Source organism: Mycteria americana, chromosome Z (assembly GCF_035582795.1).
Source record: "Mycteria americana isolate JAX WOST 10 ecotype Jacksonville Zoo and Gardens chromosome Z, USCA_MyAme_1.0, whole genome shotgun sequence".
Lineage (NCBI taxonomy): Eukaryota > Metazoa > Chordata > Aves > Ciconiiformes > Ciconiidae > Mycteria > Mycteria americana.
Window position 1 is genome coordinate 14,983,714 of NC_134396.1, and position 23,255 is coordinate 15,006,968.

General features: G+C 41.0%; 1 protein-coding gene across 1 annotated transcript in view; it reads left to right on the top strand.

The window, feature by feature from the left end:
- ZSWIM6 (zinc finger SWIM-type containing 6) overlaps positions 1–22,795 on the top strand; it is a 116,190-nt gene extending 93,395 nt beyond the window's left edge. The window contains exons 8-14 of the mRNA XM_075488572.1: positions 299–445; positions 2,622–2,882; positions 6,114–6,249; positions 11,148–11,305; positions 11,836–11,999; positions 18,570–18,651; positions 20,997–22,795. Of these exons, the coding sequence (XP_075344687.1) occupies positions 299–445; positions 2,622–2,882; positions 6,114–6,249; positions 11,148–11,305; positions 11,836–11,999; positions 18,570–18,651; positions 20,997–21,859 (1,811 nt within the window). The 3' untranslated portion in view covers positions 21,860–22,795. The remainder of the gene's footprint in view (positions 1–298; positions 446–2,621; positions 2,883–6,113; positions 6,250–11,147; positions 11,306–11,835; positions 12,000–18,569; positions 18,652–20,996) is intronic.
- Positions 22,796–23,255: the final 460 nt, after the last annotated feature.

Consider the following 23,255-nt stretch of genomic DNA (forward strand, 5'->3'; position numbering starts at 1 on the left):
TACTGGTATCGAGTGAGAGATTTCAAAAGGCACTGCAGTTGAAATTTTTGACCCATAATACATTTTGCTGCTGCTCAAAATGTTTGGCCTTTGTTCTTTTTCTTTTTTTTCCTCTTTTAACATATTCACAAAGGGCAATGTATTCACCCTGAAAGATACTATTTTCTCCTTCTAAGCAGAAGCTACTGGAAATACTTTGAATTCTGTACTAAGAGCTTTTTAATCAGTTTTACTTTTATAATTGTTTTGAGGGGCTAACATGCACTCTCTTTCCCTCCCTCCATCTTTTCTGCCACAGAACTTCTCCACAGAGGAGTTACCTCAATAACAAATCTTGAAGGTTGGGTGGGACACCCTTTGGACCCCATTGGCACCCTCTTCAGTAGCCTGATGGAAGCCTGCAGGGTGGATGATGAGAGCTTCCATGGATTCTCAGACTTCACAGGTAAGATCAAGCAAAGGGAGCAATCTTCTATACGTCTTAATTTACTGGAGGCATTTTTCTATCTTGCCTTTCTGAATCAGCTTCAAAGCCAGTGTTTTTATAGTATGAGAACTCACATTTGCATTCCTTGAGAAAACACAAGGGAGAGAAAACGTTTAAAGTAAAATATGAAAACACTTAAAAAATTACCAGTTAGTCATACTTGAAGACAATTCCGTATTTCAGACTTGAAATAAAACCAAATAAGACTTTATAGCAGCAGCCTTCTTCTACATATATTGCTCTGTCCGCTTTCTGAGAAATTGCAGGAAATCACAGGATCACAGAATTGCTGAGGCTGGAAGGCATGTCTGGAGATCCATCTAGTCTACCTGCTCTGCTCAGAGCAGGGTCACCTAGTGCGGGTTGCCCAGGACTCTGTCCAGTTGGGTTTTGAATAACTCCAAGAATGAACGCTGTACAACCTCTCTGGGCAACCTCTTGCAGTGTTCAACCACCCTCACAGTAAAAAAAGTGTTTTCTTATGCTCAGATGGAATTTCCTGTATTTCAGTTTGTGCCCATTGCCTCTTGTCCTGTCACAGGATACCACTGAGAAGAGTCTGGCACTGTCTTCTTTACATTCTCCCATCAGATATTTATACATTTTGGTAAGATCCTCCTGAGCCTTCTCTTTTCCAGGCTAAATAATCCCACCTGTCTCACTCATTATATGAGAGATGCTGCAGTCCTTTAATCATCTTTGTGGTCCCACACTGGATCTGCTCCAGTGTGCCCCTGTACTGGGGAGCCCACAGCTGGACACAGCACTCCAGGTGTGGGCTCACCAGGGCTGAGCAGAGGGAAAGGATCACCTCCCCCGACCTGCTGGCAACACTCCCAGTGCAGCCCAGGATGTTATTGGACTTCGCGGCTATAAGTGTACCTAATACTTAAAACTGAAAATTGATAACATACATGGTCTATAAATTATATGAATTGGAAAGCAGTGTTGCAGTATTGATACAAGATTTAGCATAGGATGTGTACACCCATTTTAATTTCAGTATTTGCTTCCCAGGAGCTTAACTGATTAATTCCTTAGTCTCTTTCCACCTCTGCGGTAGCTTCTTATCACCACCTGTGTGGACAGAAACTGGATTCATCCCTCTACCTGAAGCTCTTTTGTATGCACATCTGCGATATTCTTGGGACTTCGCCTCGAAATTCCTTTTATTCCATTAGAATTTCTTCAATAAATTTCTAATCCCATATCCACCAATTCTGGAAGAACTTTTAATTAAAAGGAATCGGAAATCAGATTCTTAGCAATTATAAAAAAAACAAAACAACGCCATGAAATAAAAACAATGCGTGTTGAAAAGTAACTTTGTCCTATGCATGTGCAATCTACCAAATGCATTCAGCCTTCCCATTTGCTGCAGTTGTCCATCTCCTTACATCTGTCCATTATAACTTTTTGTTCCCAAATTAGACTGTAAACTGCTTACAGGTTGGAATAGCCTTTTGTCATATGGTGTGTCTGTGAAGTGCCAAATGAATTGGTAGTAGTCTTTAAAGCAATTTATGGCTTGGTCTGTGTGGAATTTACATGTAATCTTTAGTAAAAGTAGGACTTCCAGTGTTAACAATACACACTTTTATCATAAATACAACTGTAACAAATAAAAAAGCCTGAGAAGAGCGCTAGCAAACAGAGGATGCTTTAAAGTTGTGCAGTTCCCAGGCCTATTGTGTTTGCACAATTCTAATAGCTTCACCAGAACCTATGCAGGTGTATAAGCACCTTTCCGTTCCTCTTAGACATCAAAGCTTTAAGGATATACAGAAATGGGGGTGGGGGGGAATTGAAATGGATCTTCCAGTTTTGGCCTCATTTACACAGAGCTGGAGAAACTGCCTTTCTCTAAATTGTGCAGTTTAAAAATGAAAACTTCTATTTTTACTTGAGTGGGTTATATAAAACCTAATTGTTTTGTGTATTTCTGCCATGTGGAATTGGATGTGATATTTTAGATTGGATCATTGGATTTTGAGATTGTGCTAGTAATTTAAATAATTTTAAAAAGTAATACTAACAGAAGAAGCATTTGTATATGTGGTATTATAGGCAGATTATGAGTTAGAATAGTTAGAATGATTTGCTGATGTGTTTTTCTTTGTGTCACCCCTTACAGAGAATATGGGGCAATGCAAATCTCTGGAATACCAGCACCTGCCTGCACACAAGTTCTTAGAAGAAGGGGAATCTTATTTAACGCTGGCTGTGGAAGTAGCATTGATAGGGCTGGGACAGCAACGAATAATGCCAGATGGCTTGTATGCACAAGAGAAGGTTTGTCGAAATGAGGAGCAGCTCATTTCTAAGCTACAGGAAATTGAATTGGATGATACTCTGGTGAAGATTTTTCGAAAGCAAGCAGTCTTCCTATTAGAAGGTAGCTCAATATAGATGCTAACTGCTTCTTTAAACTGTCTTCACTTGCACAAGCACACAGAACTAGTATTCTTGTGGAAACTGCCTTACGTACTTCAGATGGTTTTTTGACGTAGAACTCCAGCAAAATTTTGTTTCCAATCTCTTGTGAAAATCAAACATACTTCAGCTATCATATGACTGTAGAGATAAGGCATCTATTGACCTATAAGCCTTTTGTTTTAATTTTGATTACATTTTGTTCTTTAGATTTGTTGCTTGTCATAATCTCAGTATCCTGATTATACAACCCAGGCTCACAATTAAATAATATATACATCAGTTACCATCAACAGTTCTCAGGTAGCAAAAATCTAAGTGTTCCTTATATCCTGAAAAAGGGACTGGCAGCTTTGTAAATGTATGAACATTTTTTACCCTTGTTCCCAAGCAAACAGCTCAGAAAATTCACTTAGAATTGCTGGGACAGAAATGTAACATTTTATTTGTAGCAATTAGGAAAATTACTTGCCTCTGAAGTTTGTATCATACTTGAAAATTGAAATATGTGGTCAAATATTGAGGCTTAAGGCCTGATCTTGTGACTAAATTTTGACCAAGACAATTTGTGTTTGGGAATTACCTGGTGTGTTGCAATAAAGTCTGTACAAAAAGGGGCATGCTTTTGCCTTAGCTTTTAAAAAGGGTTAACATGTAGCACTTAAGCCTCATGTTCAGAGAGTAGTCTCCTGGGTTGTGAGGTTGTCTTTCTGGTTTTTGGTTTTTTAAATGGATGAAAAAACTTTAGAGGAACTAATTAGCCAAAGGCATGGTCCAAGGTTTGAGTGCTTTCTCAAGGGATGGTGAGGAGTGTGTACTGCTCTAGGTAAGTTGTGAAGACTGTTACACAGCAGTCAGGTTTTTGCTTTCTTTCTGTAAGACATTTGTTTTTTAAAACTTCCTCTTTAATGGAAGAGGTGCAGTATGTTGTTTAGGGTTCTCAGCTTTGAGTCACTATTTTTGCCCAGGTCCTTAAAGACTTTGGTACCTACTGATGGTGCCATTTGAAACTGCAGAGAAGCCGCACCATGGGGAGAGTTTCCATTATGGTGTGGCTGTACTGCTGCTTTATGGCCTTCGGACAAGTACAGCTGCTTGCTGGATCCAGCTATTAACCACCATACAGGGATCCTATGGATTATAAAATCAATTTGCTGCATCTATTTACTGGTAAGGATGCTATGAGGAGAAGGCAGGATTTCTCTAAAGTGTTCTCTGATAATCCTAGTTTACTACTTTGATCAGTGAAGTTCTTTTAATGTTTTCTTAGAGTAGTAAACAAGTGATCATAGGAGGAAATCTGCTAATACAAGTACCTACAAAATCGCTGTGGTGAGCAGTGTGCAACGATGGTCTTGCATTACTGTGTGCTGAGAAATCTGGCTTTCTTGCAATAGCTTCAGTTTAGTCCAGGTTAGGCAGAAACTGCCAGCTTACATGGAGGAAAAACTGTGCAGTGATTTAAGATGCTAATCATATCAATTGTGGTTTTATAGTTAAAGTCCTGTAGATATAATAAAGAAAGCTTAATCCAATATTAAGCTGATTTCTGTGCTGTTAATGCAGATTAATGCATGCTGTATGTAGCTACCATTTCAGTGCATGGGAAAGCAGAACGTAAGACTGTTTGGCAAGAACTGTTCTAATTTATTGCTTGACTGCTACGTTATTGGCAGAATATATTTTCATATAAATGCTTTGTCATGTATTCTTCGTGTCCTAACTGAGTTTCTGACTGGACCACCAACTGGCAAACATACATGAAATGGCTTCTTTCATTGAAGCAATGCCAGCTAGTTTTGAATGGCTTTCAACTTCATTTTAAATGATTGAGACACACTGTCACCTACTAAATCTTCATTGACATTTCCTTTGTAATTGGCCCCAGTCTTCAGAAATGCCCACCTATGGAGCTCAGAATTTTTTCATGCCTAGTGATTTTTATCTTTGCATGTTGTGCTAAGGCACCAGTCAGAAAAATGTTGCTGAAACAGCTTGGCTGTTTCTCCTCGTCTGATCTTGTCTGCATCAGTGTTGAGTTGGCCATGTTAGTTTGAACTGCTGCTGGAAGCAGTTTAAATGACACATGTGACTCTGCAGTGAAGAAAGGTGCTCACATGCTCATTCATTCATCCATCCAAGGGTGGTGGGTTGGAGTCTCTAGCAGAAGAAGTAGTAGTAACTTCTAGGACTGCTGGCTGCTATCTGTACAATAATAGTTCAGTGATGCTTAATGTAAGATTTTTACTCTGTATCTTGCAACATTTAATGCCTGAACCTCTAGTTGCTGGAGTCAAAAGCTGTTTGACACAGTTTTCCTATTAACAAGAATAACAGTCTTAAGGTTGCAGGAAAAATGTGAAAGTGGGATTCATAAGCACTGTGGACATTCAGAACTCAGCAGGGAAATAGTTGCATTTAACTTTGTTGTTGTTCTCAATCCTGATGCTGCTGTTACGAAGTTGAAATACCACACTGGCTGCACTGACTGTTAGCAAATCCATTGCCCCAACAATGAGGATAGTTTTCCCACAACGAATACAATTTTTAAGATCATGTGGCTATAATGGTCTAACAAAACCAGCTTTGGTGCAAGATCTGACCTAGTCTTCTCTGGAGACCAGGTCCAGACCAAAGGGTTATTTAAATGCCTAATGTCAGGTGAGACATTAATAGGGATCAGGTGCTGGTGTGGTGATTAGTCATGTAACTTCAATTAAAGATACGCGTTTTTCCACTGCAACCACTCTTTTTTTTCTGGTGGATTTGTGATAAAGCAGTCACACACCAACAGGGTGCATAGGGATTCATGTGCGTAATGTAACTACATGGAGGCAAAGCTAGGGTTATCACTTTCTACTTTTGCATACCATAAGCTTGCTGAAAGAGCTCCATGGAGCACTGGAATCATGTCATTTGTATGCGCACCGGTAGTGTGCTTAGTACTATACAATTTGCGGTCTGTCTTGTTATCTCAAAGAATATATGGTAGTTAATATACTTGTAATACATTGTATATATGTGATGTACATGTAATATATTTCACAGAAAACAGCAATTTAAATTTACCTTTTGTACAGCAACTGTCTCTGAATACTAATTCTAACTGAAGGTATAGTGAATGCTTGTAAAGGTCCAGACGTTGAATTTTTGCAGTATGTAAAGACTAACATTCTCTTTCTCTTTCCCGCAGCTGGACCATATAGTGGTTTAGGCGAAGTCATCCATAGAGAGAGCGTTCCAATGCACACATTTGCCAAGTATCTCTTCACCTCTCTCCTACCTCATGATGCTGAATTGGCATACAAAACTGCACTCAGAGCCATGCGGTACGTATTCACGAGTCATCTAGGAAGAGCACAAGTAGCGGTTAGGAGAAGGGGAACAAGCTTGGTAATCAAGACCTAGTCTTTTTTTTTCTAAAAGAAGCATTCTTCCCTTTAAGGAGAAATTATTTGGTTTTGGCATCTGTAAAAGTAATTGGTGTCTGTAGTAACTACAGTATAATAGTCATTTATAAATGTACAATTAGTGTTTATCTACAACTGTAAAACAGCATTCTCTGTTACAAATCCTTCTAGAATCCCACTCTCGGGGCACGTGGTTTTGTGTTAAACAGCGACAACTTTAGCACGTGCATTCTCTCACCCATGTGGCTGTGTTGGCGAGGAAATGAGGAAAGAGGCGTCTCACTAGCAGTCTCACGATCATCAGCTGCTTAGCCTGTTCAGTAGGACTATTTGTGCCACTGGCCTTCTTTATAAATTAACTCAGTGATAGATTTGAAAGCATATGGTGTGGTCTGAGCCAGTACTTTTTTTTGTGTGCTTCATAATGAAGCAGTCTTGCCCACTTCTGGGAGAATGTTGGGATTTAAATGGAGTATGTCATATGACAACAAAATGTCTGGCTTGCATCCCTTTTGTCTTCAGTGATCAGGAAAAAGATGTTTCTGAAGGAGTGCTGGCTTTATCTAAAGGCAGGCCAGGTTGATAACGGTGGCTAAGAAAAGCCTTCTGAAGGAAGTTTCAAGGGCCTAAATGATCAGTGATAAATCTGTTGTCCACATACAATGCAGAGAAGAAACTGGTCCCATCTGGATTGTCTGGCTGCTGTCAAGAACCTTGTAGTTGATGGTTGACAAAGAATAGCCACACCTGAATACTAAGAGAAATCAAGTTCCGGATTTAAAAAAAAAAAAAAAGTGTTGGGTTTTCCTGGTCATTGTTGTCAAGAATGATTGCACAGTGATTGAAGGACAAACTATCCACATAAGTAGTATTTAGCTTCATCAGACTGGTGGTGTCCTAGTGGTTTGGAGGTGTGTATTCTGGAGCTAGTTTCTCCAAAAAGCTAAATGGGGAGAAAATCATTCTGTGTTCAGAGGACTAAACGGGAGGGCATGCATAAGAACAAAACATAGCTACTAGCAGGTCAGGCCAAAGGTCTGCTTAGCCTGGCGTTTTTTTGCCTCCAAGAGTGTCTAGTAATGGATGTTAAGGAAAGAGTCTAAGAAATACGAAGAGTGACCTTGCATACTTGCTGCTTATGATTAACATTTTAGGAAATAGGTTTAGAAGACAAAAGTGCATTACTGATGAACTATTGAGAACATTCAAATGTATCATCAGAAAGCTCTCTGGGCCATTTAAGTACACCCCGCTTCTTTTATTGCAAGTTAAGTTCATCAGTAACCCTGGTCATTATCAGATCAGCAAGATAGTACAATATGTGGTGGGTGGGTTGTTTGGTTGTTTGGTTTTTTGAGGTTGGGTGGGGTTTTTTGTTTGTTTGTGTTTTTAGGAAAAAAGGCCAATTTTACAAAGTAGACTTGTGTCCTTGTATTTATTTTCAGTTACTACCTTAAAGTGTTTCTCAGAGATTGTTTACGTGGAGTTTTCCTCCTTAACCTAAACTGCTGAAATCATGCTGAAAAGCTGGAATAGACATCCATCAGCAGCTTTGCACAGTGCACTGAACGCTTCAGTGAACGTGGCGGCAGCATGCCTTTCCTTTTGAACAAAGATTTGGGCTTTCCCCAGAAACCAATTGTAACTGAAAACTTCTTTTCTGGAAGTTTCCTTTCTCAACTGGAAAAACAAGCAAGACACCGAAAGATCCAAATGATGAAATCTCCAGTTAGTCATGGGTAGCTCTAGCCATCTTTTGGTATGAAGCTGTCATCTCAGCCAAAGAAGTACTTTTCAAACAGACCAGTATAAGAAAGAGTTGTCTGTTCCTTTCCATCTGGTAAAATCACAGGAGACATCAGCATAATCAGGGCTGTTCTCCATAACCCTTTTGTCATCACTTTATAAGGCAGATGAGAGTTCAGCCCTAGGCCATAACCAGTCTTTCTGTATTTTGATATTGGTGCTCTTCGGAAACGTGGACTGCTATCTTGAACTGTGGTGATGGCAGATTTAGACACTTCCTATTCCATGTCTGTCTGCATTCCTCAGCACTTCTCAAATTCTCCTGAAGAAGGTTGGTTGCTCTTTCCATTCACAGCAAAGCAATAGTTCAATGTATAAAGGACTCCCAATACAAACCAAATGAAAAAGTAACTTAATACTGCCTTGAGGGGGGAAGAAGAAAGCAAACGTGAAGATTGTCTGTCTCATGGTTGTGAGGTTGAATGGATCAGAAGAGGAAAACTTGAGAATTTTTTCTTCCGTGCCAGGGAGGAAATGACAGTGGCAAGGACAAAAATCTCACATGGAAATTAGTAAAGATGCTGCATAGAAATCTGTGCAGTTGCTCATGCTTTTAGAAGTGGAGCATATTTATTTCTTCACTTCAACTTTATTAAAGATGTTAACTTCCTAAGACCCCAGCTAGTTGCTCTCCAGACATAAGTGTTTAGTGTCAGTCCACACACAAGTCTAGACGGGTCAATGACCCATGATGGCAGCTCTGGAGTATTTTACGTCTCTGTATTCAAAATTATCTGTTGCTGTTTCATTTTTTTGAATCCTATTTTAGCGTGTGGAACACTCAGTATGAAATCAGTGGAAGCTGAGACCGTAAAGCCTTTCATGCATACACCTCAGGTCTGCAAGAACAGGGTTGTGCTATCCTTGATGGTCGCTTCTGTCTACGGTTCTCTGCTTGCAGCACTGAAACATATGGAGTGGAACCTTGGAGAACATGGGACTGCAGTGACCTAGTTGACTGCTCACTTGGAATCTGAACTTGAATGTTTGGCTTAATTTGGCTGATCCCTTGTTAAGCCTGAATTTCACCCAGGCTTTGGAAGCCAGACTTTAATGGTGATGTTTAATCACAACATAGCTTTGCTAAAACCTAGCTAAATAATTGATGTTTGAAAGGGGGGGGGGGGGGGGGAAGTGAAGAATGCTAAATCTGCTTCTGCTTGTTCTGATGTTCCCTAATCTTGCCAAAATTGCATGAAAGCCACCAATTCACAACAGCATTTCTTTTCACAGCAAAAGAACATAGAAGCTGGCAATGAAATTCAAAGTGACAAAAGATTTCCCCAAAACAGCCGCTTTCTTTCATGCTCTTTGTCTATTTACTCTTACTCATAACCCAGTAATCCCTTTTGGCATTAGGTAGTTGGGATCTTTACTGTTTATTGAAACCATCTAATAATGCATCTCTCCCCTCACCCTCTCTATGCTTGGAAAAAATCAGCTGAAGAGATTATATGTATTTTATGTATATAAAGCTATATAAAAAGGTGTCTAAGTGGTACTAGGGAAGAGATTTGGCTTCATACAAATCAAAAGGGAAGTCTTTTTTTTATATATATTAGCATGCACATACATGTATCTGAAAATGTTAATATAAGCTGCTGATAGTTATTTATGTGGTGTGTTGTATTTATATGTGCCTGCTAGATACCCTCCCATATATTCAAAATTACCTTTCTCAGGGAATTCTTAAAGATATTCTCATATGCTTCAGGAACCTACAGAAAACTGATGGAACTTAAAACTATCTTACTGCAAAACAAAGACATGTACTCCAGTTACTTAAAGAACTTAGATATTTATTTAAGTGCAAGAAATTGTAACTTGTGTTTAAATGAGCTTATTCCATAAGAAATATTCTATCACAGAAAATCACAATGCATTAGATTTTCAATATTCAGTAGTTGCAATTTTATTGACAAAAGTCATCCAATTTCCTTCATCCTCCTAGAGGACTTCCTGCTAGAAAATCACTTGCATATGAAAGCTGGTAGAAACAGAACTCAGATGTTAACCCTGATCAAGAAGCTAAGCACTGGAAAGGCTTTTCTTCTGGACATTGTCTTATTACTATCATTTGATGACTTATTAACCATTCATGTCCTGAAACTATGCTTAGTTGTACTGAATAAAAATGCCTATTTTTGTTCACTCCTACTTTTTGCATTGGCATTTATATAGTATATAGTGTACTGCTGGTTGTATCTAGTGTATTGGAAGGGCCATCAGTTGAGTCTCCTTTGTGGGCCATCACTTGTGTTGTAGTAATCAACAACAAACACATTAATTTGAGTTTTCTATGTATGAATTCTCCTTGGTGGATAAGACTGTTGCAGATTGACGCATACTCAGATTTTTGCTTCAGGATTAGACAATGGAGTCTGAAAAGTAACTTTAAGGAAACTTCCTCTGTCACTGCTGTTTGGGACCCTAACATTAGATTATGATACATTATAAAATGTTGGTAGGCTACAGTTTAATGACTTTAAAAAGTAGTTGTAGTTGAACAGTGAAATGTCCTTTTTGGACATAAATTCATGTCTGAATTTATTGCAAGGTCAAAATCTGAATGACTTGTTGAATATCCCTTTCCCTTACTTTGAGCATTTGTAAGTGAAGAAAGCATGTTCCAAATATTGAAAAATATTTACATGTTCTCAGCACAGTGGAGAACTACTCCACTTTCCTTCCTGAGGACTGCGGTTCAAAGTCTGAAACAAGGCAGGGAGAAAAGCTTCAGCTCTATGCATGATGGAGAAAGTGTCTGCTGCCTTGGCTAATGGGTGGCTTAATTGTCTTGTGACTTCCTGCAGATGCCCACTGATGTAGGCGAGTTTGGCAAATGGACTTCTAAGATTCCCCAAGAAGAAAAGTGGTTTTCCAATCTTTTTTTTATAACCAAAAAGGCACGTTTCATAAACAAGGTCAAGTGTTCTTGCAGCTTTAGTTTTGCTCATGAGTAACCTAATGTAATAATGATTTAATGAAAGAGGATTTCTTCCTTCTTTCAGGTTGCTAGTATTGGAATCTACAGCTCCTTCGGGAGACATGTCCCGCCCACACCACATTGCATCAGTTGTTCCAAACCGGTATCCCCGCTGGTTCACCCTAAGTCACATCGAATCCCAGCAGTGTGAGCTGGCATCGACCATGCTGACAGCAGCCAAAGGTACATTGCTGTCAGTTATGTACTCAACTAAATGTATGCTTTTAATATTGCATGGAGTAAACAGATTATAAAACTTGTGCTTAGGAATCCAAATTGCAGTCTGACAGGAGCTCGAAATGGGTACAACAAACTGAACTAGTTTAAACCTGTCACTTAATTTTCTAGCAAAGTAGTTAAGCTAGCTAGATGGTAGCCAGATGAGCTTGATTTGAGGCTGATGAGACAGCTTTTTGTTCTTCTGACACATGACATAGACTGTGAGACCGAGGAGTGGACAAATCACTTCTAAAATTCACAAATCAGGATGACTTTTGGCCATGTACTGCACTAACACCATCAGGCACTAGAGGAGTTTGTGCTGTCTTGTATCTTTCATCCATATGTGATTTAATTATGGAAGGTTTCTAAAAACAGTGTGTATATAACTGAAACATTATACTATTGCATAGCAAGGGCAGGCTCAATTGTAATGCATCTCTGGATGTTTTGGGGGCTTGTTCCATTTTGGTGATTCTGTTTACATCTTGCAGGTGATGTTCGGAGGCTGGAAACAGTGTTAGAATCCATCCAGAAAAATATCCACTCCTCATCACACATCTTCAAACTTGCCCAGGATGCATTTAAAATAGCAACACTCATGGACAGCTTGCCAGACATCACTCTTCTGAAAGTTTCTCTGGAGTTGGGCCTTCAGGTATTTCCCCCGTTCATTGTTATTACGGTAGAAGAAAAGAATTTGACGCAGTGTTGGTGGGTATAGCTTTTAAGCACTGAGGACTCTGAGCCTCTTTGGGCTCTGTCTGGAGTTTTTAGATTCTGTTTTCTGATACAAAACTCAATGGACTGGTAAACACAGACCAAGGAAGGGTCTGCGCAGCCCCTTTGTGCCATTCGGGTGAAAGAAAGAGCTGGGAGCGGCTGGCTGCAGGGCACTCTTCTGTTTAGGGGTGAGAGAGGACCAGTGCAATGCGTTCAGGAGTATATGTAGGACTGGCTAGAAAGCAAAATTATTCTGCTTGCCAGAAATGCACTGTATTTTCTGCATGGCCTTGAGGGGTTTCTTACCATTCCTTCCCTTCCTTTCCCCTAAATGAGATTTGGCAGGTGCTTGTTGAATTACTAGAGCAAGCCAGAGTCCTGGCTGTTTTCTGAAACCTGTTTCTGAGGCAGACTGTGCTACCAGCAGCTGTCTCACTTCCTTCATCAAAATCCTGTACTCCACAAGCTGTGGGACAGTCAGGTGCATCAGACTCAGCTTGAGGTGTACAAGAATCTCAGATCAGTTTTCAGGCTCTTAGAAGAGACTTTGCAAGCTAAAAGGAGACAGCTAAATTTTAGGTATCTGGAGTAATATTGCCTGACACTGAATCTTGGAGTTTACACAGTTCATTTCAACAAAAATAAATATCTTCATCCCTCTTCAGGGAGTTCTTCAAAAAAAACCATGCAAAGATCAGAAAACCATTTATTACTTTGCTTCAGTAAACAAAGCTCCAAAGACTTCTCGGGAAAGGACATTATCCCAGTTGCTTCTCATGCCAAAAGAAAGGTACTATTTGCCTATTCTAGATGTTTAGAAGCTAAAATCTTTAATCAGAAAGCTGAGATTCTGTATGCCTTGTTAGCCTTTCACATTCCCAAGGTTGCTGTGGAAATCTTTTTTTTTTTTTTCACATCTTGGTATGTTTCTGCCTTAAATGTTTGTTTACTTGAGAAAAAGATTCTTATGATTGACCTGTGTGTCACCTCAGGCATTCACCAAGTATCATTCAGTGCAGCACACTTTGGATATGACTGTATTCATGGATACCCCTTTGTGGTTGATGGTGTCATCAGAATGTCTTCAGTGAGATCTAGTGAAAGAAATATCATGAACCCATACTTTCTCCTCTGTCTCAGGGTTTGGAATAAACTGGTGTACGCCTTGTCCACTGTTCTGTCCCAAGCTTACAAAGGTGTTTTAAGAATCTTAAAGGTAGTTTGCTTTCCAGAAGGAAGATGCATAGCAGTTTTCTGGTAGTAACTCACAGCTCTGATTTCTACAGTTACGCTTTTCCTGCAAAAATTGTCATGTCAGCACTGTCTCTACTGGCCTACAGATGCTTCGCCCTTCCCTGCCCCCCTGACATAATGGCAATTAGATTGTCTGTATTCAGTATCTAGTATCTGACTACTTATGACATTTATGTGCCCTAGAAAACTTTCTCCCTTCATGTGGTAAACTAAACAGCAGTGTCCTCACAGGTATACTGTTCTGCCTCCGTTAAGCAGTGACATGTTGGCCTGTTTGGGCTGAGGAGATCACAGAATCATATAGGTTGGAAAAGACCTTTAAGATCAAGTCCAACCGTAAACCTAACACTACCAAGACCACCACTACACCATGTTCCTGAGCACCTCATCCAAACGTCTTTTAAATACCTCCAGGGATGGTGACTCAACCACTTCCCTGGGCAGCCTGGTTCAATGCCTGATAACCCTTTCAGTGAAGACATTTTTCCTAATACCCCATCTAAACCTCCCCTGACACAACTCGAGGCCATTTCCTCTTGTCCTATCGCTTGTTACCTGGGAGAAGAGACCGACCCCCACCTCTCTACACCTCCTTTCAGGTAGTTGTAGAGAGCGATAAGGTCTCCCCTCAGCCTCCTTTTCTCCAGGCTAAACAGTCCCAGTTCCCTCAGCCGCTGCTCATCAGACTTCTGCTCCAGACCCTTCACCAGCTTCGTTGCCCTTCTCTGGACACGCTCCAGCACCTCAATGTCTCTCTTGTAGCGGGGGGCCCAAAACTGAACACAGTATTCGAGGTGCGGCCTCACCAGTGCCGAGTACAGGGGCACGATCACTTCCCTCCTCCTGCTGGCCACACTATTTCTAATACAAGCCAGGATGCCATTGGCTTTCTTGGCCACCTGGGCACACTGCTGGCTCATATTCAGGCATCTGTCAACCAGCACCCCCAGGTCCTTCTCTGCCAGGCAGCTTTCCAGCCACCCTTCCCCAAGCCTGTAGCGTTGCATGGGGTTGTTGTGACCCAAGTGCAGGACCTGGCACTCAGCCTTGTTAAACCTCATACAATTGGCCCCAGCCCATCGATCCAGCCTGTCCAGGTCCCTCTGCAGAGCCTTCCTACCCTCCAGCAGATCAACACTCCCGCACAACTTGGTGTCATCTGCAAACTTAGTGAGGGTGCACTCGATCCCTTCATCCAGATCATTGATAAAGATATTAAACAGGAGTGGCCCCAACACAGAGCCCTGGGGGACACCACTTGTGACTGGCCACCAACTGGAGTTATCTCCATTCACCACCACTCTTTGGGCCCGGCCATCCAGCCAGTTCTTTACCCAGTGAAGAGTACACCCGTCCAAGCCATGAGCAGCCAGTTTCTCCAGGACAATGCTGTGGGAAACCGTGTCAAAGGCTTTACTGAAGTCTAGATAGACAACATCCACAGCCTTCCTCTCATCCACTAGGTGGGTCATCTTGTCATAGAAGGAGATCAGGTTGGTCAAGCAGGACCTGCCTTTCCTGAACCCATGCTGGCTGGGCTTGATCCCTTGGTTATCCTCTACATGCCATGTGATGGCACTCAAGATGATCTGCGCCATCAGTTTTCCCGGCACCGAGGTCAGGCTGACAGGCCTGTAGTTCCCCGGGTCCTCCTTCCAGCCCTTCTTGAAGATGGGTGTCACATTAGCTAATCTCCAGTCAGCTGGGACCTCCCCAGTTAGCCAGGACTGCTGGTAAATGATGGAAATGGGCTTGGTGAGCACATCTGCCAGTTCCTTCAGTACTCTCAGGTGGATCTTATCAGGCCCCTTAGACTTGTGAGGGTCTAAGTGGTGCAGCAGGTCACTAACCATTTCCCCCTGGATTATGGGGGCTCCATTCTGGTCCCCGTCCCTATCTTCCGACTCGGGGGGCTGGGTACCCAGAGAACAATTGGCCCTGCTATTAAAGACTGAGGCAAAGAAGGCATTAGGTACCTCAGCCTTTTCCTCATCCTTGGTCATTGTGTTCCCTCCCCCGTCTACTAGGGGCTGGAGATTCTCCTTAGCTCTCCTTTTGCTGCTAATGTATTTGAAGAAGTGTTTTTTGTTGCCTTTTACAGCAGCAGCCAGATTGAGCTCTAGCTTGGCTTTGGCCCTTCTAATTTTCTCCCTGCACAACCTCGCTACACCTTTGTAGTCCTCTTGACTTGCCTGCCCCTTCTTCCAGAGGTCGTAGACTCTCCTCTTTTTCCTGAGTTCTAGGCAAAGCGCTCTGTTCCGCCAGGCCGGTGGTCTTCCCCATGATACCAACAATTCACAACAGATGATACCAACAATTTCACAACACTGTCACTGGGATCTGTGACAGAAAAGCCTCTTACATTGTTCTAGATTTGGGAGCAATGTATAGACTCCTGGGTTTTCTCTCCCTATTTCCAATGGCAGCATGTGTTACGTGACTCAGGAGAGGGAAGGCTTTTCAACTGGCTGTGGAAAGAGGTCATCAGCATGGCCAAATGGGCATGGAGCATCTCGGGTGTATTCTGTCATTTAGAACCTTACTGGCAGAGACGCTGTGAGATCTGCAGGTACAGGAGGGGCTTCTGTTCCTCTGTTTGCCTGTTGCATGCTACATCAGTGCAAGGAAGTATTACTGCACACCTGCAAACAGGTACTGCTGTCAAAACTGCTGAGCAAGTTAGTGCAGGTGATCACTCCATGTGTATTTGGCAAGTCGTGTCCTTTCCCCCCAAGCCTGTGAATGAATGAGTAAATAAATAAAACTCCTTCCAATGTGCATGACAAAGAGGTTTCACATTGGTGTGGGAGCTAATGGTTGGTTGGCCGAATTTCTTATATGTCTTATGGATGGTGAGATCTTCTGCTCCTCTGTAAGAAATTCTTGTAAAGATCCATCAAGACAAGGTCAAGGTTATTCTGTGTGGAAGAGCGCTTGGCTTTCAGATAAGCTGTATAATTCGCAGGGGCCTCTCGTAATTTTCAGAGTTCTTGACTTGTTGAGAAGCTCTCTTCAATTGATAGCACAGATCTTGGATAGATCTTGGTCGGATGTGGAACTCCCTTTTAGGAAGAGGTAGCTCAAGAGTGTGTTGAGCAGAAGTGAAATAGTTCTTTGGCTACATGTATAAATTAACTTCAGCTCCTCCTTGGTCAGGACATCAATATGTGCTTTGTTTGAAATCCTTTGGTTTTTTATCATCAGTAAAGGGCCCCTCTCTTGCTGTTCTCAGCTTGTCAGTTTAATGAAATTAAAGGAACCTAATTCCAGAACAGTTCGTCAAGAAACTTTTCCACGTCAAGAAACTTTTCCACGTCAAGAAACTTTTCCACGTCAAGAAACTTTTCCACGTCAAGAAACTTTTCCACGTCAAGAAACTAGATATGGTATTGGTTTTTGCTCTCAAGTTAGGACTGTTTACACTGAAACTATTATTATGCCCGCTACACACGCTGAAAGCTCTTGTGACTGCTGATCCTTTTACAGACCACCACAGTGAGGGAAGTCATCAGAGAAGACTTTCAGAGAAGTCATCATTCACTTGTGTTTAGTTTTGGGGTTTTTTTACCTCCTTCCCTCCCTCACCAGTAGCAGAATTCAGTCCAGTTATGTCCATAACCCTGTATTTTTTCTTGGATTCACTCTACTTGGGGGAAGCTGAAAATTCATCATGGATTTTGGAAGAGTGTTAGCCTTCAGTTTGTGTCTGCATCAATACAGGAACTCACCTAGACTCCTTCCCTTTGATGGACAGAACAGGACAGATAATTGCACTCCAAATCATTTTGACTTGGGGCTGCCTGTTTTTCTTCCAGAAAGACTTCAAGCAAAGGCTGGTTCTATGATTTACCTTAGCCATATTTTCATATTTTAAAATGTGTTGGGTTGTTCCTTACAAATCAATTCACTTTCTTTCAAAATGCTATTCTCCAATCTAGGACTTAGATTACTGTTTAGTTAGAATGATACCACAATGTGTGAGGCCAATAAAGCTGGCCTTATTCTATAACGTTGGGTGATATACAACCAGTCACCAGGGTCTCAAGGTGGGAATGTTTGGAGGCCAGCTTGGAGCCACTCATCGATGCTTATAACCAGACTTCTTAAAGATCATCTGTGCATTTGTGCTCCTCAGCAATCTTTCAGTCTTCTTAATTATCCTATGTACAGCATAGGACTAAAGGAGGTGGCAGGAATAACAAATATGACAGGGGCCTACATGCCACTTTGAAGTCACCTTAGGATTGGGAGAGGATATGGGTTGAGAACCCTCTTACAAATGCTGCTGACTCCAAGCTGTTTTGTGAGTGCATTTGTTGACTTTAATATGTAAAGATCATTGCTGAGAGCCCTATGATTGACCTGTTATGCTTTTTATTTACTTGCTACAAATAGTAATACCATAGTATGATCACTGATATTGTAAGGGGAAAACTACTTGCTTTCTTCATCTGTGTATCTGTGGGATCTGTCCAGGTAGCTGAATGCAATGTCCATGCAGTGTTTGTTTTACTGAATAAACATATTTGCCCATGTTTTGAGAAACAACACAGGCAATAATCACAAGTGATGTAAAACATGGGCACTACAATCAAAGCTTAAAGTTGTTTTTCTAGGATTCTGATGGTTTTACGACAGAACTTCCTTGCAGGGACTCCTTGTTCAGAGAGAGAAGTCATCGCTGTGGACTTATTAGTAATACCTGGATATATCTGGAATTGTATCTATATCTTTGCAGAATAAGCAGCCATTCAAATAGCAGTACACTAACTCCTGTCTGTATTGTTGAAGTCAATGAAAATAAATGCAGATGAGGGAAAAATTAAAGGGATTAGTTTGCCCAACAAGAGTTGACACATTTCCACTTTAAAGACTACTGTGCATAGAAAGAGGAGACATGATATAATTTAATTTGAATAATTGGTAATTGATTGGGCTTTTTTGTTGCGGGGTGGGGGAGGGACATTTTTGTGGGGTCTTTTCTTTTTCTTCCCCACGGATAAAACAGTCTCTCTCCTGTAGCCTTGAAGGATCTGCAGTTGGCCTTACTCTCTGCATGCTATTCTAAGATAGCTGAGCAATATTTTTCAAATCTTCTGACATATCAGCTAAAAAAGAGGTAATGGAGCGGAGAGGGCAAGAGGCTGCCAATTTGAACCTTAGTGTATTTAATTTAAAATCCCTAATTGTTGGTATATTACCTTCATTTGCAATAGGATTAATTTGTATTTTGTTTTTGTTGTTGTAACAGGTGATGCGGATGACGTTGTCAACACTGAATTGGCGACGGCGGGAAATGGTGAGGTGGTTGGTAACATGTGCAACAGAAGTAGGTATGTTCTGAGATGCTTCTCTTGTCAGCGAATCTTAGAGGGCTTGATCTTGCTTGTCAACACCCAGGTTTTACAAATGTCTCCCACTTTCTGTTCATCTGTAAAATTCCTTTGGTGAGAAGACATTATGGCAATGATGAGTGGTATTTTTAGGCAGAGACCAAGTGAGACAGTAGTTGAGTAACAGTGTGACTTCTTTCCCCTGCAAGGTGGGGGTGTGCATAACCTATGGAAAATACCCCAGACTTCCCCTTGTCTCCTCCATGACGGGTTTGGGTTTGAGGTTGCAGTAGAGAAGAAGCTCGTGGTTATGGGCTGTTGCACTATGCTATAGCTTTGCTTGCTCTGAAAGACCAGGTGAGGCTCTGAAAGGCAGGTGAGAGAGCTATCTGGGCAGCTGTGGGAAGAGGAACTAGAAAACAGGTGAATGAAATGGTGAGGATGCCTCCTACTGTGTGGCAGACAGGATCTCATGAAGGGTTTTGTGGTTTTTTTTGTTTAAGCCCCTGGGTAAATCCAAGCTTAGAGTGTAATGCATCTTTGTTGTGTGGCTATGACAGTTGTGCAGGCCTCTCATCTGCACTGTAAGGCAAACCAAATACCGATGCACCCATCGTTAACCATGTAAGCTGAAAATGAGGTGGGAACAGAACCAGCCCTATACTTAGAGGACAGCAATGGGAGAATACTGCACTCAGCAGGACATTCTGTTCATTTCTGGGCTTTGCCATAGATTTCCTGTGTGTCTTGATGAGGCGTCCCTTAGCTTCTGTATTCCAGTTTACCATCTGCAAGATGAGGATACAGAATCTGAAAGTGAAGATGAGTGCATTAAAAACTACATAGCTGTAAAAAAAAAAAATCAGCAGCTGTGGTAGTGGGGACAATATAAGTACTTACAATAAGGGAGCAGTTTTAATTGTCACTAAAGGTATTTCTGGAAAGCGTGTTTTCCTGCTGTATTTATTCCTTTTTCATGCATCTGAGTTGGATTATATTGCATAGGTGCTTCTTGAGTTTCAGAACTTCAGAGGATTGCTGCTGCTTATTCTCCGGATTAGTTTATTCTTTGCTTTATGCTTAACTGGAAAATTAATGTTGTCGGTAGCATGGGAAAATACAGCTTGCCTTTTTATGCGCTCAGCCAGAAAGTGGTTTGTGTCTGCAAATTTTCATGCGATGCTCTTGTTTTACTGCTTTTATGTCTTTGCTAAGATAATTATTGCTGAGGCTATCTTACAGATATTAGTGCCTGGGTATTATTTTGTGCAGTTGCATTATCGGCAAATAAAATGCTGGTTTCAATACTGCTTTAAATTAGTTTACATATTCTAATAGAAGTATCCCATAAAGAACCTATAATGTCATGCAAAGTACTCTTGAGACTTAATCAAGTTGGTAAAGCAAGGAATCTGTTTATTTAAATGAAGATCTGGTATTCTCTGGCTATGCTGAATTGTTGCACATGAGTGAAGGGGTGCACGGGAAGCATCAGAGTCCTACAGAGAAAATGAGGACCTCTGGGTGTGGTTTAGGTGGGCTCACAGATGTGTGTAAACTACCTCTAGCAATAATAAGGCACTCTAGTTGGCTATAAGGTTCAATTTATGGAACCCATTAGTCACTCTTTCCCCCTTCCTCCCCCTGCCAAACACGCACACACGCATATGCCAGGAATAAAGTGATACTAAGGAAAATACCTATTTCAGATAATACCCAGTAGTTCATATTGCTCAGAGTATTTCCCTAACAAGGATCTTGATGTTCAGGCACATATTAATTCAATACAAGATGTATCCGAAAAGCCTGTTGGGAGGAGGTGGGGGTTAGGATTTTTTTTTTTTTGAGGTGTGCTTAGTGTGTTCTGCTAAGGTGTGCCATGGTGTTCTATTAAGAAGGCCGTTTAGCACACTTCCATACTCTTTTGTGCATGTGCTGTGCCTTGAGATGCACAGTGAGAAGAGAAGTTAAAATTGCCTTTTAAAAGTGTTCAGTGTGAGGGCTGCTTTTGAGTGATGTGATGAGACCAAATGAGCCAGGACTTGTTACCCAAATTCTCTTAAATAACAAGTAAAACAGCTCAGTTGTCACACCAGGAGATTAAAGCTTATCTTGCAAGCTTTTTTGTTATTCTCTGCATTTCGGTGATTGCTATAGAGTTTTCACAGTAGCCTTTGTTTCAATGTCCTTTTCCAGCCATGCTATCTGGTTTAGCCCTTCTTGCTGAAGCGCATCCCCTTGGAGGTACTGACAACCTCTTAGACTTTGCTGCAAATGTAATCTCTTGCTGAACATCTGTATCTGTTAGGTTTTATCAGTTGCTAATCCTTTCTTTCTCTCCCCAGGTGTTTATGCACTGGATAGTATCATGCAAAACTGGTTTACACTTTTCACTCCAACAGAAGCCACTAGTATTGTTGCTACAACAGTGATGTCCAACAGCACCATCGTCCGTCTGCATCTGGACTGCCATCAGCAGGAGAAGTTGGCCAGCAGTGCTAGGACGCTTGCTCTACAGTGTGCCATGAAGGATCCTCAAAACTGTGCCCTCTCTGCACTGACCTTATGTGAAAAGGATCACATAGCTTTTGAGACCGCTTACCAAATCGTTCTAGATGCTGCTACAACCGGCATGAGCTACTCACAGCTTTTTACTATAGCACGATACATGGAGCACCGTGGTTACCCCATGCGGGCCTACAAGCTGGCCACTTTGGCCATGACACATCTCAACCTGAGTTACAATCAGGACACACACCCTGCCATTAATGACGTTCTGTGGGCATGTGCGCTCAGCCACTCCCTTGGGAAAAATGAGCTAGCAGCTATAATACCTCTGGTGGTCAAAAGTGTCAAATGTGCAACAGTACTGTCAGACATTTTGCGTAGGTGTACTTTGACCACTCCTGGCATGGTGGGACTTCATGGAAGGAGGAACTCTGGTAAGCTCATGTCACTGGACAAAGCCCCTTTACGGCAACTCTTGGATGCCACGATCGGAGCTTACATTAATACAACTCATTCACGTCTCACTCACATCAGCCCGCGACACTATAGTGAGTTTATAGAGTTCCTCAGCAAGGCCCGAGAGACCTTCTTAATGGCTCATGATGGTCACATCCAGTTTACACAGTTTATTGACAACCTAAAACAAATATACAAAGGCAAAAAGAAACTGATGATGCTGGTTCGTGAGCGGTTTGGTTGATGAAAATGTGTGAATGGGGAGGTTGGGGGGGTGGGAGGGGTGGTTTGTTTTTACTTGAGCCTGCCTTTGTATCCTTTTTAACTTAAAGAAACAGAGCCACACCGGTATTATATGTGTATAGTTATATTGAGTTTGCAAACTAAACTGTCATGTTGTGAAAGTTTGTGTGTTTAATTTTTTTTTCTTTTTTCTGTTTTGTATGAGAGAGAGGTTAAAAAAGGTTTGGTTTACACTGAGTATATGTTGTCAAGTGGCAAAAGCCCACATCGCTCTCCTGTTCTTTCTGTATACGTTCACAGCCTCAAAAACAAACATATATTGCAATGGCTTTAAAAACCAAACAAAACACCTCCATCCTGTGATAAGTACCTCGAATGGATTCAGCTTTACTCCTTTGTAACTCATCCTTACATTTCAGCATATTTAAACAAACCAACAAATGAAATACTAATAGTTAAAAGGCTGACCACGTGGCTTTGCAGTGCTGTTCATCCAGAAGCATGGCACACAATGCTTGTGCATGTGGAAACTTAGCGACTGTCAACATACATTCTCAGGGATTTATCAAAAAAATTAAAAAAAGAATGAGAGCATTTATTGTACTGTATATATATTATAGTATATGTCTGAATATTGAAAAATATAACATTAACTAATTTATAAAAAAATCTATGTAATGCAAAATACTTGAAGCTGCAGTAGCTTGGTTTTAAACAAAAAAGAAAACCTATCAGAAGGACTAAAGTGCGCCTTGCTTCAGGGTTGGCTCAGGTGGTGAACTATATGCTGGGCATCTATGCAGAGCCACCTTTTGGATTGCATGGTTGGACTGATACCTATTGGGGGAAATTTTATATATATATATTTATACAACCCGTGTATACATATATATGTATACACACATACACACATGCTTGTAACAGGCACTATAGTAAAGAGGGACAACAAAAAATACACAGCCAGAGCAGCAAGCCTTAGCATTAAGAATACAGTATGCCAGAATCGGGGTTTGTGCCTCCTAGCCTAGAAGACTTAAAAAAAATATCCTTTTTGACACAAAACGCAAAATGTTTTCCAAAATGATTGACATGATACATTACGCCTTTGCAGTGAGCTAATAATAAGCTAACCTTTGTGCACAAATAACATATATATATATTATATATATATATTCTGCATAGGTATTTTGACTTTGTGCAGGACAGAAAGTTGTGTAGGTATGACTGTTCTACTTTTCAGTTTGTTTTTTTAATATATTTTATTTTCTCTAGAATTACTCAAACAAAAGCAGCCTTCTATCTTGCCTTGTCTTAATGCTTTAAAATAACCAAACTGGAGATCTAACTACCAAACTGTTCATTATATTATTAAATACCAACTTTGGTTACAGTATAGT